This window comes from Ambystoma mexicanum, chromosome 7p, assembly GCF_040938575.1.
Source record: "Ambystoma mexicanum isolate Mex_15411 chromosome 7p, UKY_AmexF1_1, whole genome shotgun sequence".
NCBI classification, from domain to species: Eukaryota; Metazoa; Chordata; class Amphibia; order Caudata; family Ambystomatidae; genus Ambystoma; species Ambystoma mexicanum.
This window is the reverse complement of record NC_090939.1, coordinates 706,835,088-706,848,801: the sequence shown is the minus strand read 5'-3', so window position 1 is coordinate 706,848,801 and position 13,714 is coordinate 706,835,088. Positions and strand designations below refer to the sequence as shown.

At 44.2% G+C, this 13,714-nt stretch overlaps 1 protein-coding gene across 10 annotated transcripts in view; it reads left to right on the top strand.

The window, feature by feature from the left end:
* AP1S2 (adaptor related protein complex 1 subunit sigma 2) overlaps positions 1-13,714 on the top strand; it is a 380,836-nt gene that overhangs the window by 108,867 nt on the left and 258,255 nt on the right. For all 10 annotated transcript variants that reach the window (XR_011283537.1, XR_011283535.1, XR_011283536.1 and 7 more), the window contains one exon: positions 10,603-10,711. Coding sequence is in view for 7 of the 10 variants with exons in the window: in XM_069636792.1 (XP_069492893.1) it covers positions 10,603-10,711 (109 nt within the window). In the remaining 3 variants the exon portion in view is untranslated. The remainder of the gene's footprint in view (positions 1-10,602; positions 10,712-13,714) is intronic.

The window sequence follows — 13,714 nt, the reverse complement described above, 5'->3', positions numbered from 1 at the left end:
TAATACTTTCACCACCACCGCAAACGGTGCACCAACGCCATTTCAGGGAACAGCTATGGTTGGGGAGAATATATTCTTTTTCCAGGGACAAGCACACACCCAGACTAGAACAGCCCACAGAGAGCACTTGCGTGTCCAGTCCTATCAACTACCCTACGTCTGACGAGGAACCACTGGTGGGGGCAGAGATAGGAGACAGACAGTTCATCTTCATGGCAGACTCGAGAGCGGAAAAATCGTGCCTAATGGAAGGTGGATTTCTGCTGTCTGGCAAGAATTTGGAAACGCAGGGATTTTTCTGGGGGTGTAGTCACGGTTCCTTACACTAAAGATTTGGATGTAAAGATGGGGGGGGGGACAGTGTGAGCACCCCTATTGTACCACGAAGACTCACCGATAAACCTGCTGGGAAGAGATCTCCTTCGCAAACTCAATATGAGCATTTCCTTTACTGAAAGAGGTATAGTGTGCTCAACTATGGGAATATGCCCACTCCGGGCAATGTTGTTGATTAACACAATAGCAAATGAAATAGTTGTCCGAGGGGTGCCCACTAATGCAGACATGTTTGTGTATGGGATAGAGGTCGTGGCAACGAGCCCTTGGTGTTACCAGTTTTTTTCCCCATCGCCTTCGTCGCCGGCCGAGAGGACTTTGCAGTCCCTGGATGTAGCTAGAGCGCTGAAGTTCTACGTGGACCGAACAAAGAGTTTTCGGAGGACATCACAGCTGTTTGTGAACTTTGGACCTGTGAACCAAGGGAAGGCTCCCTCGAAGGCTTCCATTTCCAGATGGCTCTCCGGCTGCATCATGCACTGTCATCGGTTGGCAAACCGACCGTTTCCCGGCTGTCCGAGAGCCCATTCGACCAGAGCTATTGCTGCTACCACAGGTTTCTTGTCTGGTGTGCCCTTGCTGGACATCTGCAGGGCTGCTACGTGGAGGTCGACGCACACCTTCACGAGATTCTACTGCGTCGACCGGGATTCCAGGGAGGAGTCCAGGGTCGGCCAAGCAGTACTGCGCAACCTGTTCACCTAAGGTGAGCCTGGTGAGGAGGTAAGAAATGCTTAATGTTGATCCTTTGCCACCTCCCGTGTTTGTGCATGTGTGTACTGCTATGTATTCTTATATTCATGAGCATGTGAATCCATGCCAGACCCCATGCTGGAGAAGGAACGAGTTACTTACCTGTAACTGTTGTTCTCCAGCATGGGTCTGGCATGGATTCACATGCGAACCCTCCCTCCTACCCCTCTGCGGCTCTTCACTTAGTCATACTGCCACTTCACGTGCTACCAAATCTGAGGATGGCTGCCAGTGGCGGGCCTTAGGGAGAGGGCAGTCATTGGCTGGGGGCAGTATGACCCAGAGACCAGTGATTGGTTACTACTGAGAAAGACAGATCAGAAACGAAACTGATACTGATTTTTTCTTTACCGAGGATTCCCGGCCTGACGACGGGAAATATTCATGAGCATGTGAATCCATGCCAGATACATGCTGGAGAACAACAGTTACAGGTAAGTAACTTGTTCCTTATGGTGTTGTAGTTTCCAAAACCTGATGAATCTCAGGGGTTTAGTGGCATTAAATCGGCACCTTAAAGTCACTTCAACTAAAGTTTTTTTCATTGAAGTATATGTCGATTTAACAACATACCCAACAGTCCTTCAGAGCAGCATTCACTCCATGTATTAGGGAATACTTAGCATACAATGGAGTTCCTATTCATGATGTGGTGTTTCCTGAAAACCGAGCTTGTTTGAGGCTCTCAAAGATTGGACGTGGAGACTGCTGTCTTCACCCATGCTCAGCACACTCGTACCCAATAGTCATAAACATTTTCAGATGTCTTGTACATACTCCTTTGCTCTGCACACCCTCTGCGCGTCTCATGGTTCACCTTGACCTGACCTGGAGTTCACCTCTATTTCTGGTGAGTGGAGGGTAAAAACGTCAATGAACTTGTGAAGGGAGACATGTCAGAGAATATGTAATGGTACCCACACCTTTGATGGTGTCCATAGATCTGCAGAGCTCTGCTGGAAGTTCACACCATGACAACACTGCCTTATACTTTACAAACCTCCACCCCATATTTGTGAGCCATAGGATGTTACAGACTGCTAATATGTATGTCTTTATGCACACATGTTATTAGCAGAGTCCTGCAATGATTTGTAAGCAGTTGCAGTACCTTTTACCCCCTTAGTGGCTAATGCTTGTGTCAACTCTTTCAATCTGTTAGTGACTTCTTGATTTGTCACTCCTTTTTTGTCCCCTTACTTAAGTAGCATTTCACCCTCTTTTCTTTTACAGTCAGCTGGTACAAATGGAGCTAGGCCACAAGACTTAAGCCCCACTCACCTGTCAATCACTGCTAATCTTTTGGTGCCTTGTTGGTTTCCTACTCTTCTTTCCCGTACTTCCAACCTCTTTCCTTTTGCAGTTGGTCTGCTGTTGCAAATGAATCTAGGTCACATGACCTAAGCCACACCCACCGGTTTAGCCCTGTCCCTCCCTTTCTCGTTTTAACATTTAGATCAAAGGGTGTCTCTCACCTGGGTGTTTGAAGCGAAAGGTAGACAAAGAAAACAGCAAATCCTGTTTGGTCCTGGTCAAAAGGCAATTCCTGCTTGGTCCTGTGTTGTTCTGGTAAGGGGCAAGGGCCAGTTATTCTGCCTGTTTTACTCCAGGTCGACATCACCATGTGTCTCCTCTCACCACATCCAAATTCCCCAAAGTAGCCCAGGACAGCCATCATGGCACACCTTGTCAACAACCCCTAGAACATGCACCTGCTATTTCCATCTGACAAGTTATGATAGTTAACGCTTCCTTAACGATCACTCATGCGGCAGACCTCGCCGACCTCATTATCAACCATTATCTCAATGCCATTTTTATTATCGAAACGTGGTTTAAACCCTCCCACCCCTGCATCTTTGGTGTGGTTTTATCCCATGGCTCTAGTATCCAACATCTGAGGTAGTGGAGGTCATCTATAAGATTGCCTGGCCCTGCAATGTAATCCTGACCCATGCACAGAGCTCCTTCAAATCCTCTCACGCCCGTTCCCCGTCTCTAGCAACTAATCTATTACATTCTACCATATTTACAGGCAACCCCAAGGAAGTAGTAACTTCAATGATCTTCCCAACGTTATCTCCTCTGCAACATTCACTTACTCTAATAACGTCCTCCTTAGAGACTTATATGTCCCGAGTCCCATCGAGTAAAAGGCACATGCAACATCCCTATTTCCTCTGACTCACTTCATTGATCTTAAACAGATCGTACTCTTCCCCCTCTCAAGGCCACACGCTCAACTTCATCTTCATCTCTTCTCCGCTCTTCTCATGGTCAAACCCTCTTCCCATTGATTGGACCAACCATATTACAATCCCCATTCTCATATCACACACAAAGCTGCCAAACAAAGCCCCAGCTAAAAGTAAGTCATACATTAGATTTCACAAATTGGTTAGCAGAGTTTGTTAATTTAAAATATTCTTAATTGGCAAACAAACCTATTTGATTAGCAATTTTTCCACTTATATTTTTAATGTCGCCAGACGTTATTTGCACCCAAGACACAAAATGAGCAACAATTTGTGTGTACCACTGAAGTAAGACATTAGTGAGATGAGTGTCCATATGTAAAATGTAAAGGTTAGCTGCATGAATAGACACAAATAGATATGATGAAAAGGCTTTGAAAACAGTTTTCAGTGCAATGCTCTGTGCAGCTGGGTGCAGTTTGTGTTGCACACGGCAGTGCCCCATATATTGTATGCTTGACCCATCCTTTGCTGTGTACAGAGAAGTTCAGAAGTTTCATAAATCACAAAGTTCACAATGTTAAAGGAAAGTCATAGCCTTTGACTAAGGGCCTCATCACGAGTTTGGCAGTAACCCTTAAATGCGGCGGCAACGCTATTATCGCCACATTTAAGGGTCTGCCAAATCACGGGTTTAGCGGATTTACCACCAGCTCTGAGTTGGGGGCAAATCTGCCGCGATTCTGACGATTTTCGGCGCTATTACTGCCGGCGGTAATGGTGCCAAATATTCCCCAATAGGCCCAATGGGGAATGGGAAATTCCCGAATGGGCCCAATGTGGAATGCGGACTTACCGTTCTGGCAAAACCGTGATCCAGCGCTAATAGCGTCGGGGGGGGTTTGGCGGTAGGGCTAATGGCCCCGGCGGTAATACCGCCGAGTTAGCGCCCAACTCGAGATGAGGCCCTAAGTACGTAGTATGGGGTTGCAGCAGGCATGGTAATAGTGCACTTCAGGTGGACAAGATGGCCCTTGCCTATCATCATCATCAGCTATTTTCAATATAGCGTTAAATACCCCTTTCGGAGGCAGGGTAGGGCTACTAACTGCCCTCAAGCCCGTGCCAGGTAGGCCTTGCACACCAACAAAAGAGGTGTATCACTATGAGCAATTCAGATACATCTGCAATTGGAAATAACTATTTCCAGTACCTTCAGCTGGTCCAGGAGGTGCACAGGTGAGTGGGCAGGAGGGGTCTAGGTGTGGCACTACAGTTGAGACTGGGGCCTGGTGCACCGTCTCAAAGGACAGGGTGAATGCTGGGTAGAGGTGCAGCGTGCCGGTATGAAATGCAGATAGGTAATTGCAGATTGTGCTTGCCTTCCCGACCTCCAGACTTGCCAGCTCTCTCCCACAGGTGTGAATATTTAATGCAATCCTGATTGTAGAGCAAATTGAGCTCTTGTGGCTAACTACAGTGTAAGGTATTGCAGCAGATCTGTGTATGTACAGACTGGAAGGCTCTATTGATCACTATGTTTGTAAACATCTAGTTAGCTTTGTGTATTCATTATGTAAGAGGAAAGGAAGTAAGGGACTAAGTAGAGTGGATGGCATAGCAGTCGGAGAACTGGGCAAACTAGGTAAAATATTTTATTTTGCTGTCATGCAGGGTAGCTGGTATTAAGCAATGGGATGTCAAAGAGTTTGGGATCAGCTCAGGGTTTGAGCACCAGTTGCACAATGTATGCAACCAGCAGGTCATAGAACTAGGTGTGCTATCAAAAGCATTTGGCTGTGTGATTATGTACATTTTCAAAGTTACTCACTCATCCGTATGATGCACCTTCCCCAAAAAATGAAATCTGGTTAACACTGAGATTTATATACACTAATCTAAACTTTACTGAAAGACATGGGGACAATGCAGTGTTTTACAGTAGCAATGCTGTAATCATGCATTATGTAACAACTTAATTTATTTAGGAATGGAATTGCAGGACTGTTTTAATGCATACTCGTCTTTGCAAGTTTTTGAAAAAAGGAATAACTTTTCTGTGGCACAGGCTTTTGTCACTTTTAAGAGTAGAGGAGATAATTACTGCTGGACTCTGTCACTGTTTGCCCTTTTGAACTTGCAGTGAATAAAGAAAAGAGGATGGATAGTGCCTTTAGGGCAAGAGAGGAACATAGGATGAGCTGTGCTTTCATTGAAACCGGTAATTTAAATAGCCTGCTGTGCTACAGACGTGTCAATTTAAATTTGCAAACCTCCAGAATTGCATAGCAAATTGCTATGTGACACTGCTTATTTTAGGCTTTCAAGAGCCCTGTGATTGAGTGCTGCACCTTTAAGAATGTACTGCTAGACACACTAGAGGCAGCCTTTAAAACATTTCACACCACAGGCAACACGGTAGCCCTTCTGCATACATTTAACCACTTTGCCAAAGAACTAGTGCATGCCTAAGCATTCCTAAAGTCTAGTCGTGCCAAAGTTAAACCGCCCACACCCTTGTACACACCTGAGATCACTGCCAACAAATGCTCTATTGATCCTTTGAAAAGCAGCGGTGCAAGGATCACAGCCCAGAGTATCTCTCAGGCTATCACCATGCCACAGGAAGCTGCTTAAACATCAGCAGCAGCTTCATTGTGATGCTAAAAGGAGCGATCGAGCCAAATAACCAGGAAAACAAAGGTGTTTACTTTGTGTGTGTGTTCCTAGTGCCCAAAATAGACCTAACAATGACACCATATATATGGGGATAATATTACCTGATACCTGTAACACATGTGTCCAGCAAACTGCGGACATTCAGAATGACAAACTTCAAGAGGTGACCCCCCCCCCTTTGGAAATGGGGGACTACATGGCTACATAAAATGAATGATGCATATTTTTTGTATTTCCATGTTCCCAGGTCATCGCAGATACCTGGGGATCAGGGCGGGCAAACACCTCTTTCAATTAAGTTATTCATTTTGGAATTGCATCAGCACCGCATGTATTCACAAAGATGCTACCAGTGGTAGCCACTGTGACGAATCAAGGGACTTTGTCACTTATCTCCAAGGGGGAGCCCCCCCTGTGAGGCTAGGGAGGTGAGCCTGCTCTGCAACACCCTCCCTAAGGGTTGAGGCAAGTGGGATCTCACTGGGAGAGACTTCCCCTTGGGGGACACAGGCTCCAGTCCCTGTGAGGAACTCCCATCACCAGTAAATATGATGGCATGTATGGGACTGTCAAATGCTGTCGGCTATCACGACTGGGTTGAAGAAGAAGCTAACTGGAGCTATTATTCAGAAGAAAGAAAAACTGGCTCCTTAAGTAAAAGGAACCAATCCACTGGGACGAGTGGATTGAAAGATGAAGATATGAGAAGAGGGAAGAGAACAGAGAGAGGAACACATCTCCAAGCAGGGGAGGTCCCCTGTCTACATGAACCTGGAAGAGGAGGTGGAGCTGCAACAGGACACAGAGCCTTCGAAATCCATAACTGCTGTGAAGCAGCAGGGAGAACGCTGAGAAGCCAGTGTAGCCGAGAAGCTGACAGAGTGGGTGGTGGCGTGCCCTAGAGCTAATCGTGGTGGGCAGCCGGCCTGCACAACAACTCGGATTCTGCCATACAGAGACCACATCGAGAGGCACAGCTCCCCGTTGAATCACTGAACAAACGAGAGTGGGTACGAGGATCGCATGTGAGAGTCGCTGAGGAAGTCAGCCCAATAGTGCGGTGGACACCAAAGCTGACGCCAGTGACGCTTACTGATCAAGACAATGGTAACGGGGGTTGCACGGGAAGATCACGGACGAGCATTATACAATTTGACTAACTCTTCTCAGTACTAATGAAAAAGCCTAGAAAGTAAACTTAACGAATTTGAACTGTGATGAAGCGAAAAGGAGAATAACGCTCTGTGAAGGAGAGTTGTATGTAAGTGAAATATCCTTGTTGAATGTGAACTATGATAGTTTAAAGAAGAGAACAATACTGATCCCTGAAGGGGAGGAGAATGGAAATGTGGTATCCTTGATTAACCTGAATTGTGCAAGCAAAGGAATAACGTTCCCAAAACGTGGAGGGAATGAAAGTGAAAAAAGTTTGTCAACATTAATGAACTTGAGTGTTTTGAATAACAGAGAGATACAGAGATACCAGAAGGAGTGAATAATAAAGATAATACATCTCTACCATGGAGAGAAGGGGAAACCAATTGTGTGTCAAAATCAGAATTGTGAGACATACGCAAGAAAGAATAAGGAGCTGAAGGTCAATGATAGGTCAATGATAAACCAATCTCAGCCAAGTAAAGGCACATTTAAAGTGGAGATTAAATGCAATAATATGAAGAAAGAATGACATGAATTGATAGAGTGGCTAAAGACTATTGAAGATCAAGAAAACAAGTGCAGGAAGCACCCCTCAGGAGAAAGGAGTCATTCTCCTGCCTTTATTTTATTATAATACTGATAGTCGGATCGTAGGAGTTTTTGGACGGTTGACATTCTTTTTGGACATTGAAAAAGTCGACTGACTGAGCACTTTCGTTATTCTTTTGGGTATTCCATACCCATAGGGAGAGTTAGGCATTCACATTAGTATTTAATAAACCTTGTTGAAAAATGTTCTTAAAGAGTCAGCGTCATTCTTCTTACCCAATGTGAGATATATGCAAAGTTTTGGGTACATGGACATTTGAAATTATACATCTCTCGTATCTAAAGTTGCCATGTAATCTCCCCTTTTTAAAAGTGACATTTCCTCCTGAAGGGTGGTCATCCTGAACTTGTGTTATTGACCAACTTGTTTGTACTGGGCTGGGCACATCTTTAGGTGCTTCTTGAGTAGCAGGAAATATGTTTATTAAATACGTGTCTCCCTCTCTCTCGTTCTCACCCCTTTTTGTACTTATTCTGTTACTTCTGCCTGCAGGAGTATTGGATGTTCTGCCTGGTTGCACTTTGGCGGGATGTTGAATGGTGATGTGTCATATTTGATGCAGTAGTATTTACCCGTTGATCAGTGATTGCTTCCTCCCATGAATGAGGAACATTTCTTCTCTCCCTCACCTCACCTGCCCTGCACTGCAGCCCCCTCCCGCTGGGGCTGCTTGGGAGTGCCGAATGTAGGGGAAGTCACTGTTTTGTGGTAGGCCCACCTCTGGTGGTGCCTCCTATAGCCCACCCGTTGGCTCTTCTTGGCGTCCCACAATATCTTTGTAAATCCTGGCAATGATGTGAGGTCTGTTGATAATGTGCCCGTGAGCTGTGGGTGGATCCCGGTAGGGAGTGGCATATACTGTCGCTAGATGCTGTCCATAACCTCTCCTTCTATCTCCCTGACCCCTGCAAGGAACTTATTTCCCAGAGAACTTTCCTAAAACATAAAGCGTTTCATCCTTCTGCTAGGCCTTGGCTAGTGTTTCATCTACCGCCTTTCCGAATAACAGCTCACCATCTGTGTCTTGTTGTAAGTGTAGCCTGTGTTTCGGGCTTAAACGCTGTGAGTCTGAGCTATGAGTAACTTTTTAGAATAGTGACACTAGCCACCTGCCTCTATGCTGTCACTGCTGCGTCAATGGTTTCTAAAAAAAATAGTACTCGATTCCAGCTGTCCCTCTATGATGCTTTGTGCCTTATTGTCTTTAAACTGTCTGGGAATTCTGTAATTTTATTCTTGCATGGCATTCCTTCGAGTTCTATTATACCTGCTGACAATGGCACTATTCTGTATCGATGATATGACTTCTGCTCGTTTTCACTTGTACTGTTCTAACGCTGTGATATTCCCTGGTCTGTACGTTGTAATAAATAAATAAATGGCAGCTGTGTTAATGATGCAAACATTGTACACGACAGTGGTTGACAGCTTCCTACCCATTAAATAGATCCTTTTACTGTTGTGTTGCATTGGAGCCTCTGAAAAGGACAACATTGTTGGCATTCTGCGGTATCTAGCATGAAGTCACTTAATAGAGTCAAAGTATTAGCAGTGGATCAGCTGGAGAAGGTTTATCAATGCAGGTATTTACTAGGTTACGGTAGGGCCTTCATAGAAACTTGAAGTCACCTTGTTACAAATTCCATGGGGGCATCGGAGAGGACATGGGCCACAGGTTTTGGCTCTTCTAAAAATGTCCTCTATTAAATCTTTGTCTTCCGGTCTTGACTAAATATTGGAGCATTGGTCCTCAGAGGAGGAGGATCTGCATATTCTGGGGAGGGGACTTGGAACTCTTGTGGATCATTAGTGTCTGTAGCTCAATTTGTAGGTGTATTCAGTCCAAAAACAAGAGGCGAGAAAAGCACTTCATACATTTAACATTCACATAGCAATATTGCTCTATTTAGGCGAAGCTAAATCGCTGCGTAAAACCAGAATGTTCTTCTTTATTTTGCTACAGGAAGGGAAGGGGCGTCCAGTCACTATATCGACATTTGCAAGATGGTTTGTGCACTTTGGCGAGTGTGCCCAATTGCAGCCTTTATGGTTCCGCTTGGCGTTAGATAAATGTTATGTGGTATTTGTATAGCACCTTCTGCCATATGTTATGGCTTTCACGCGCTGTGGTTTCAATGGCCCTTGGGTCTGCCCCGTATAATCTGGACAGATGTGAAAATATCCAAGAATCGTGTTGCAGGAGTCTCATATAGCTTACGCAGTAGTGCCGAAATAAAGGAGGTGCTTAGTGCAACAGCACAGACTAGGCTGAGGTGGAGTGAGTTTTTAGGATTAAGGAGGAAAGTGTCCATGACTATTCAACAGCGTGATCACATTTTTCCAGGGACTCGGCTGTATTCTATGGGGTGCAGCGCTGGGCAGAGAGCTAGAATGTGTTGCTAGATCAGCTCCAAGAACAACTCCTGTCCCGAGTTCCTAAGAAAAGGCAAGGTTAGATTGTCAGGTGATGAGCCTGAAAATGGGCCAGTATCGTTTGATCTTTAATCGTTTAATCGTTTGAGTCTTGTCTCGATTGGGTAGATGAATTTTCTTCCAAGACTATTTTTTTGACATGATTAGGTAATAAACTTATTGACTGCATATTTCGCAGTTGTGTAAGTTTTGTATGAAGTATTTCTTTTGGAAAATGGACTCCCCACAAACACTGAGGGCCTTTTAGCAAAGCTATCTCTGTAAATGGATACATTACTACATAGAATATGCAAAATCGTAAGGGGGGAAAATAACTCGTATAGCAGGCCAGTATGATGTGCTTTATATTTTAACCTGCTTTGTGAATGTCATGCCGCCAACACGATGCAGTGTCTGCCGTCTTAGTCTTTATTTGATTTGTGTAACTTTTTTTTGCAGATATGCAAGTCTCTATTTCTGCTGTGCTATTGAAGATCAAGACAATGAGTTGATTACCCTGGAAATAATTCATCGTTATGTGGAGCTTCTAGACAAATATTTTGGCAGTGTAAGTGGGTGATATTATTCCTCATGTTTATTCAAAGACTGTGTATATCAGTATATCACTACATAGGCAATCTAAACTGCCAAAGATTTTTTCTGTTAAAAAGAAAAGTCATTTAAGTTTTTGTTTGACATGTCAAAGACATCATTCATCTTAAATGCATGAAAATGTGTCCAAGCAGTGTCATCCATGTCATGACACCTTTGAAATGCTTGTTGCTGTTGTACCCTGCACTGTGGTATATCCAGTTTCTTAATGAGACCCAACGACAACTCGCTTTGGAAGGTGTCAGATTTGAGCTTGAACATATTTTACTTTGTGACTGTCTGATTACAACCTTGAATAAGGTGACAGTGCTGTGAGTGAAACATTTTTTAGTTCAATTAAATAAAAGAAGTTCTAGCCTCTTGATCAGGGTGCAAGCTAGGAATGGCAGGTAACTGTGGTAGAGGTAAATAAAGAGGGTGTGATGGAGAACCGTCAGAGTTCGACTGATAAGCTCTATGTTGGCCAAAGGTGTGAGGGCACTTCGCATGAGAATGAACAAATGACATACTGTACAGAACGAGTTCCCTCACGCTCTAAAACCATAATTAAGCTATCTGTGCAATGCTGGAGGTGAAATAAATATTTGCAGATCAGTCCATCTCGCAAGGGCAGTCCAGTAGCACAGAAATGGCAGGCCATTTCCCTCTAAACAAGATTACCAGCAACAAGTACAAGCATGTGTTTCTGCCTTGTTGAGGATCATCAGTGAGGCTCGCCTGAAGTGCAGCTGTAGCATCCATCTAGGTACAAAGAACTAAGAATCCTTTCCCGGTTTACACTTACTGACTTAGGGTGAACCCCCTGCCACCTATCCAAGTGTTTCAAAATGTGCCAAGAGGAAATACATGAGGCATGGAAGAATGATGACAAGATGATGAAGTCAAGGAGACCAGAAACACACGACGAGGCATTGAATCAAGGGGAAAGGAAAGGAAGTATGAGTACCAAGGCAAGCAAATAAGGAAGAATGGCAGCAAAATGCTCGTAGCCCTTTTCAGGACTATGAACACAGAGCAGAGCTTAATATGAGGGAAGCTTTAGTGAAACCAGATATTTCTAAACAGTACACAAGGTGCAGCGTGCTGATGTGTACTGCAAATCAGAGATCAACAATAACACCCAAGACTGTTGTTCTGTTGACTCAGCTCTACACTTTGAATTGCATATTTTGGTCAACCGAATTTACCACTCAAATTTGTCAGCGAAAAAAACATAACATTTCTGGCATTCACACGTATGCAATATTATGCGATCTAGAGCAGATCACTTCGTCTTCATTTCAGTTCTACTAAATTCAAAAGCACCTGCAATGTTTTTCACGTTATTTAAATATGCTAGGGTAATGAAAGTATCCTCTTTTAAAGGGCTTTTAATAAACCATGGCAGCACTGGCACACACAGACTTGCATGCCCTACATCCTCCACAATTAAGCAGTTAAATCTGGTTTTCTTTTTTAGAAGTCGGCTGAATTTTTTACTTTGACAGAGTTTGTTTTACATTCTATTTTGTACACACTGTTATCTAAAACCTCGTCTATTTGTCTTTATCACAAACGCCACTTCCAGAGCAGATGGGCTGTCTATTGAAGGACTTTAGTATGCTCTTCCCCAACTAGTTAGCATTTCACACCTTCTCAGGGTGGATAATCTACTTAACTAGTGCCCATATAGTGTATTTGGCGACGTAAATTGTAACAGTCTATGCATCGTCGCACATCTGTTGTGTGGCATAGTAAATGGTCTATACGGAGGAGTATGATATGATATGATCGTTTATTTATATAGCGCCTATACACAATGTGTTTCAAAGCGCTTCAAGGCAAGGGAGGGAACAAGGGAAATACAATGACATTCTTGCAGGTCATGAACAGTAAGGATGTGAAATTAACTATCGTACTTGGCCTGACGACATTTCAGATACTGCAAGAGCTAAGACGTAGATAAGTAAGGGATGAGGAGAGTGGGAAGGAAATGGATACAGACAGGCGACTACCGTACTAGGCCTGATGACATTTCTGGTAGAGCCGGAGAAAACAAAAGGTGAGGAGAGGGGTGCAGAAAGGGAGGGGAGGAACAAAACAAGAGACTATCGTACTAGGCTTGATGACATTTCAGATAGTGCTGGAGGGAGTTGGGGGGAGGGGGACACTAAGGGGAGGGGGAGGAGACAGACAAGGCTACTATCATACTAGGTACTGGGACAATTCTGATAGACTAAGTGCATAGAAGAAAGTAAGGGGAGGAGTTGGCAAAAGGGAGAAAGGGAGAGGAGGAGATAACAGAGTAAGCAGTCAAAAAGATTGGAGAAGCAAGTGGGGAGAGCGAATACCATTGCAGAAGTCAGTAGGAACACCTAATGTTGCAGCCAGGATACAAGATGAAGATGGGAACAGCATGATTCAGGGCCACCATGAGTACAAGATGCAAAGGACGTCCAGCTTGAGAGCTGAGAAAGGGTGATTAGCTAAAATAATGCAGTTGTCATCTGAGAGAAAGTGTTTACCTGCTCTAATGAGCTTACAAGTGTAAGCTGTGGCTTATGCCATCAATTTCACCTGTTTATCGAAGGAGAGGGTGGAATCCAGATAAAAGCCAAGTGTCTTCACCTCCTTGGACACCTTGATGATATTGCCATCAATCTCAAACGAGGTGTAGTCTGGCCTAATTTTTTAAGATTTGGTTGAGTACCCAGGATGATTAGCTCTGTTTTATCATCATTCAGGCATAGACTGTGGGTTGCCATCCATGCCTGGATGATGAGATACACCCTATTTACCAAGGCCAAATCCTTATTGTAATCCCCGGAAAGTGGGAGGAGAATCTGGGTATCATCTGCATAATTAGTGTAAGTGATACCAAGAAGGTCCAGATCCTCAAAACGGACTTAGTAAATATGTTGTATAGGGTGGGGGAGACGCAGGACCCCTGGGGAACTCCACATTGAATGGGGATTGGATC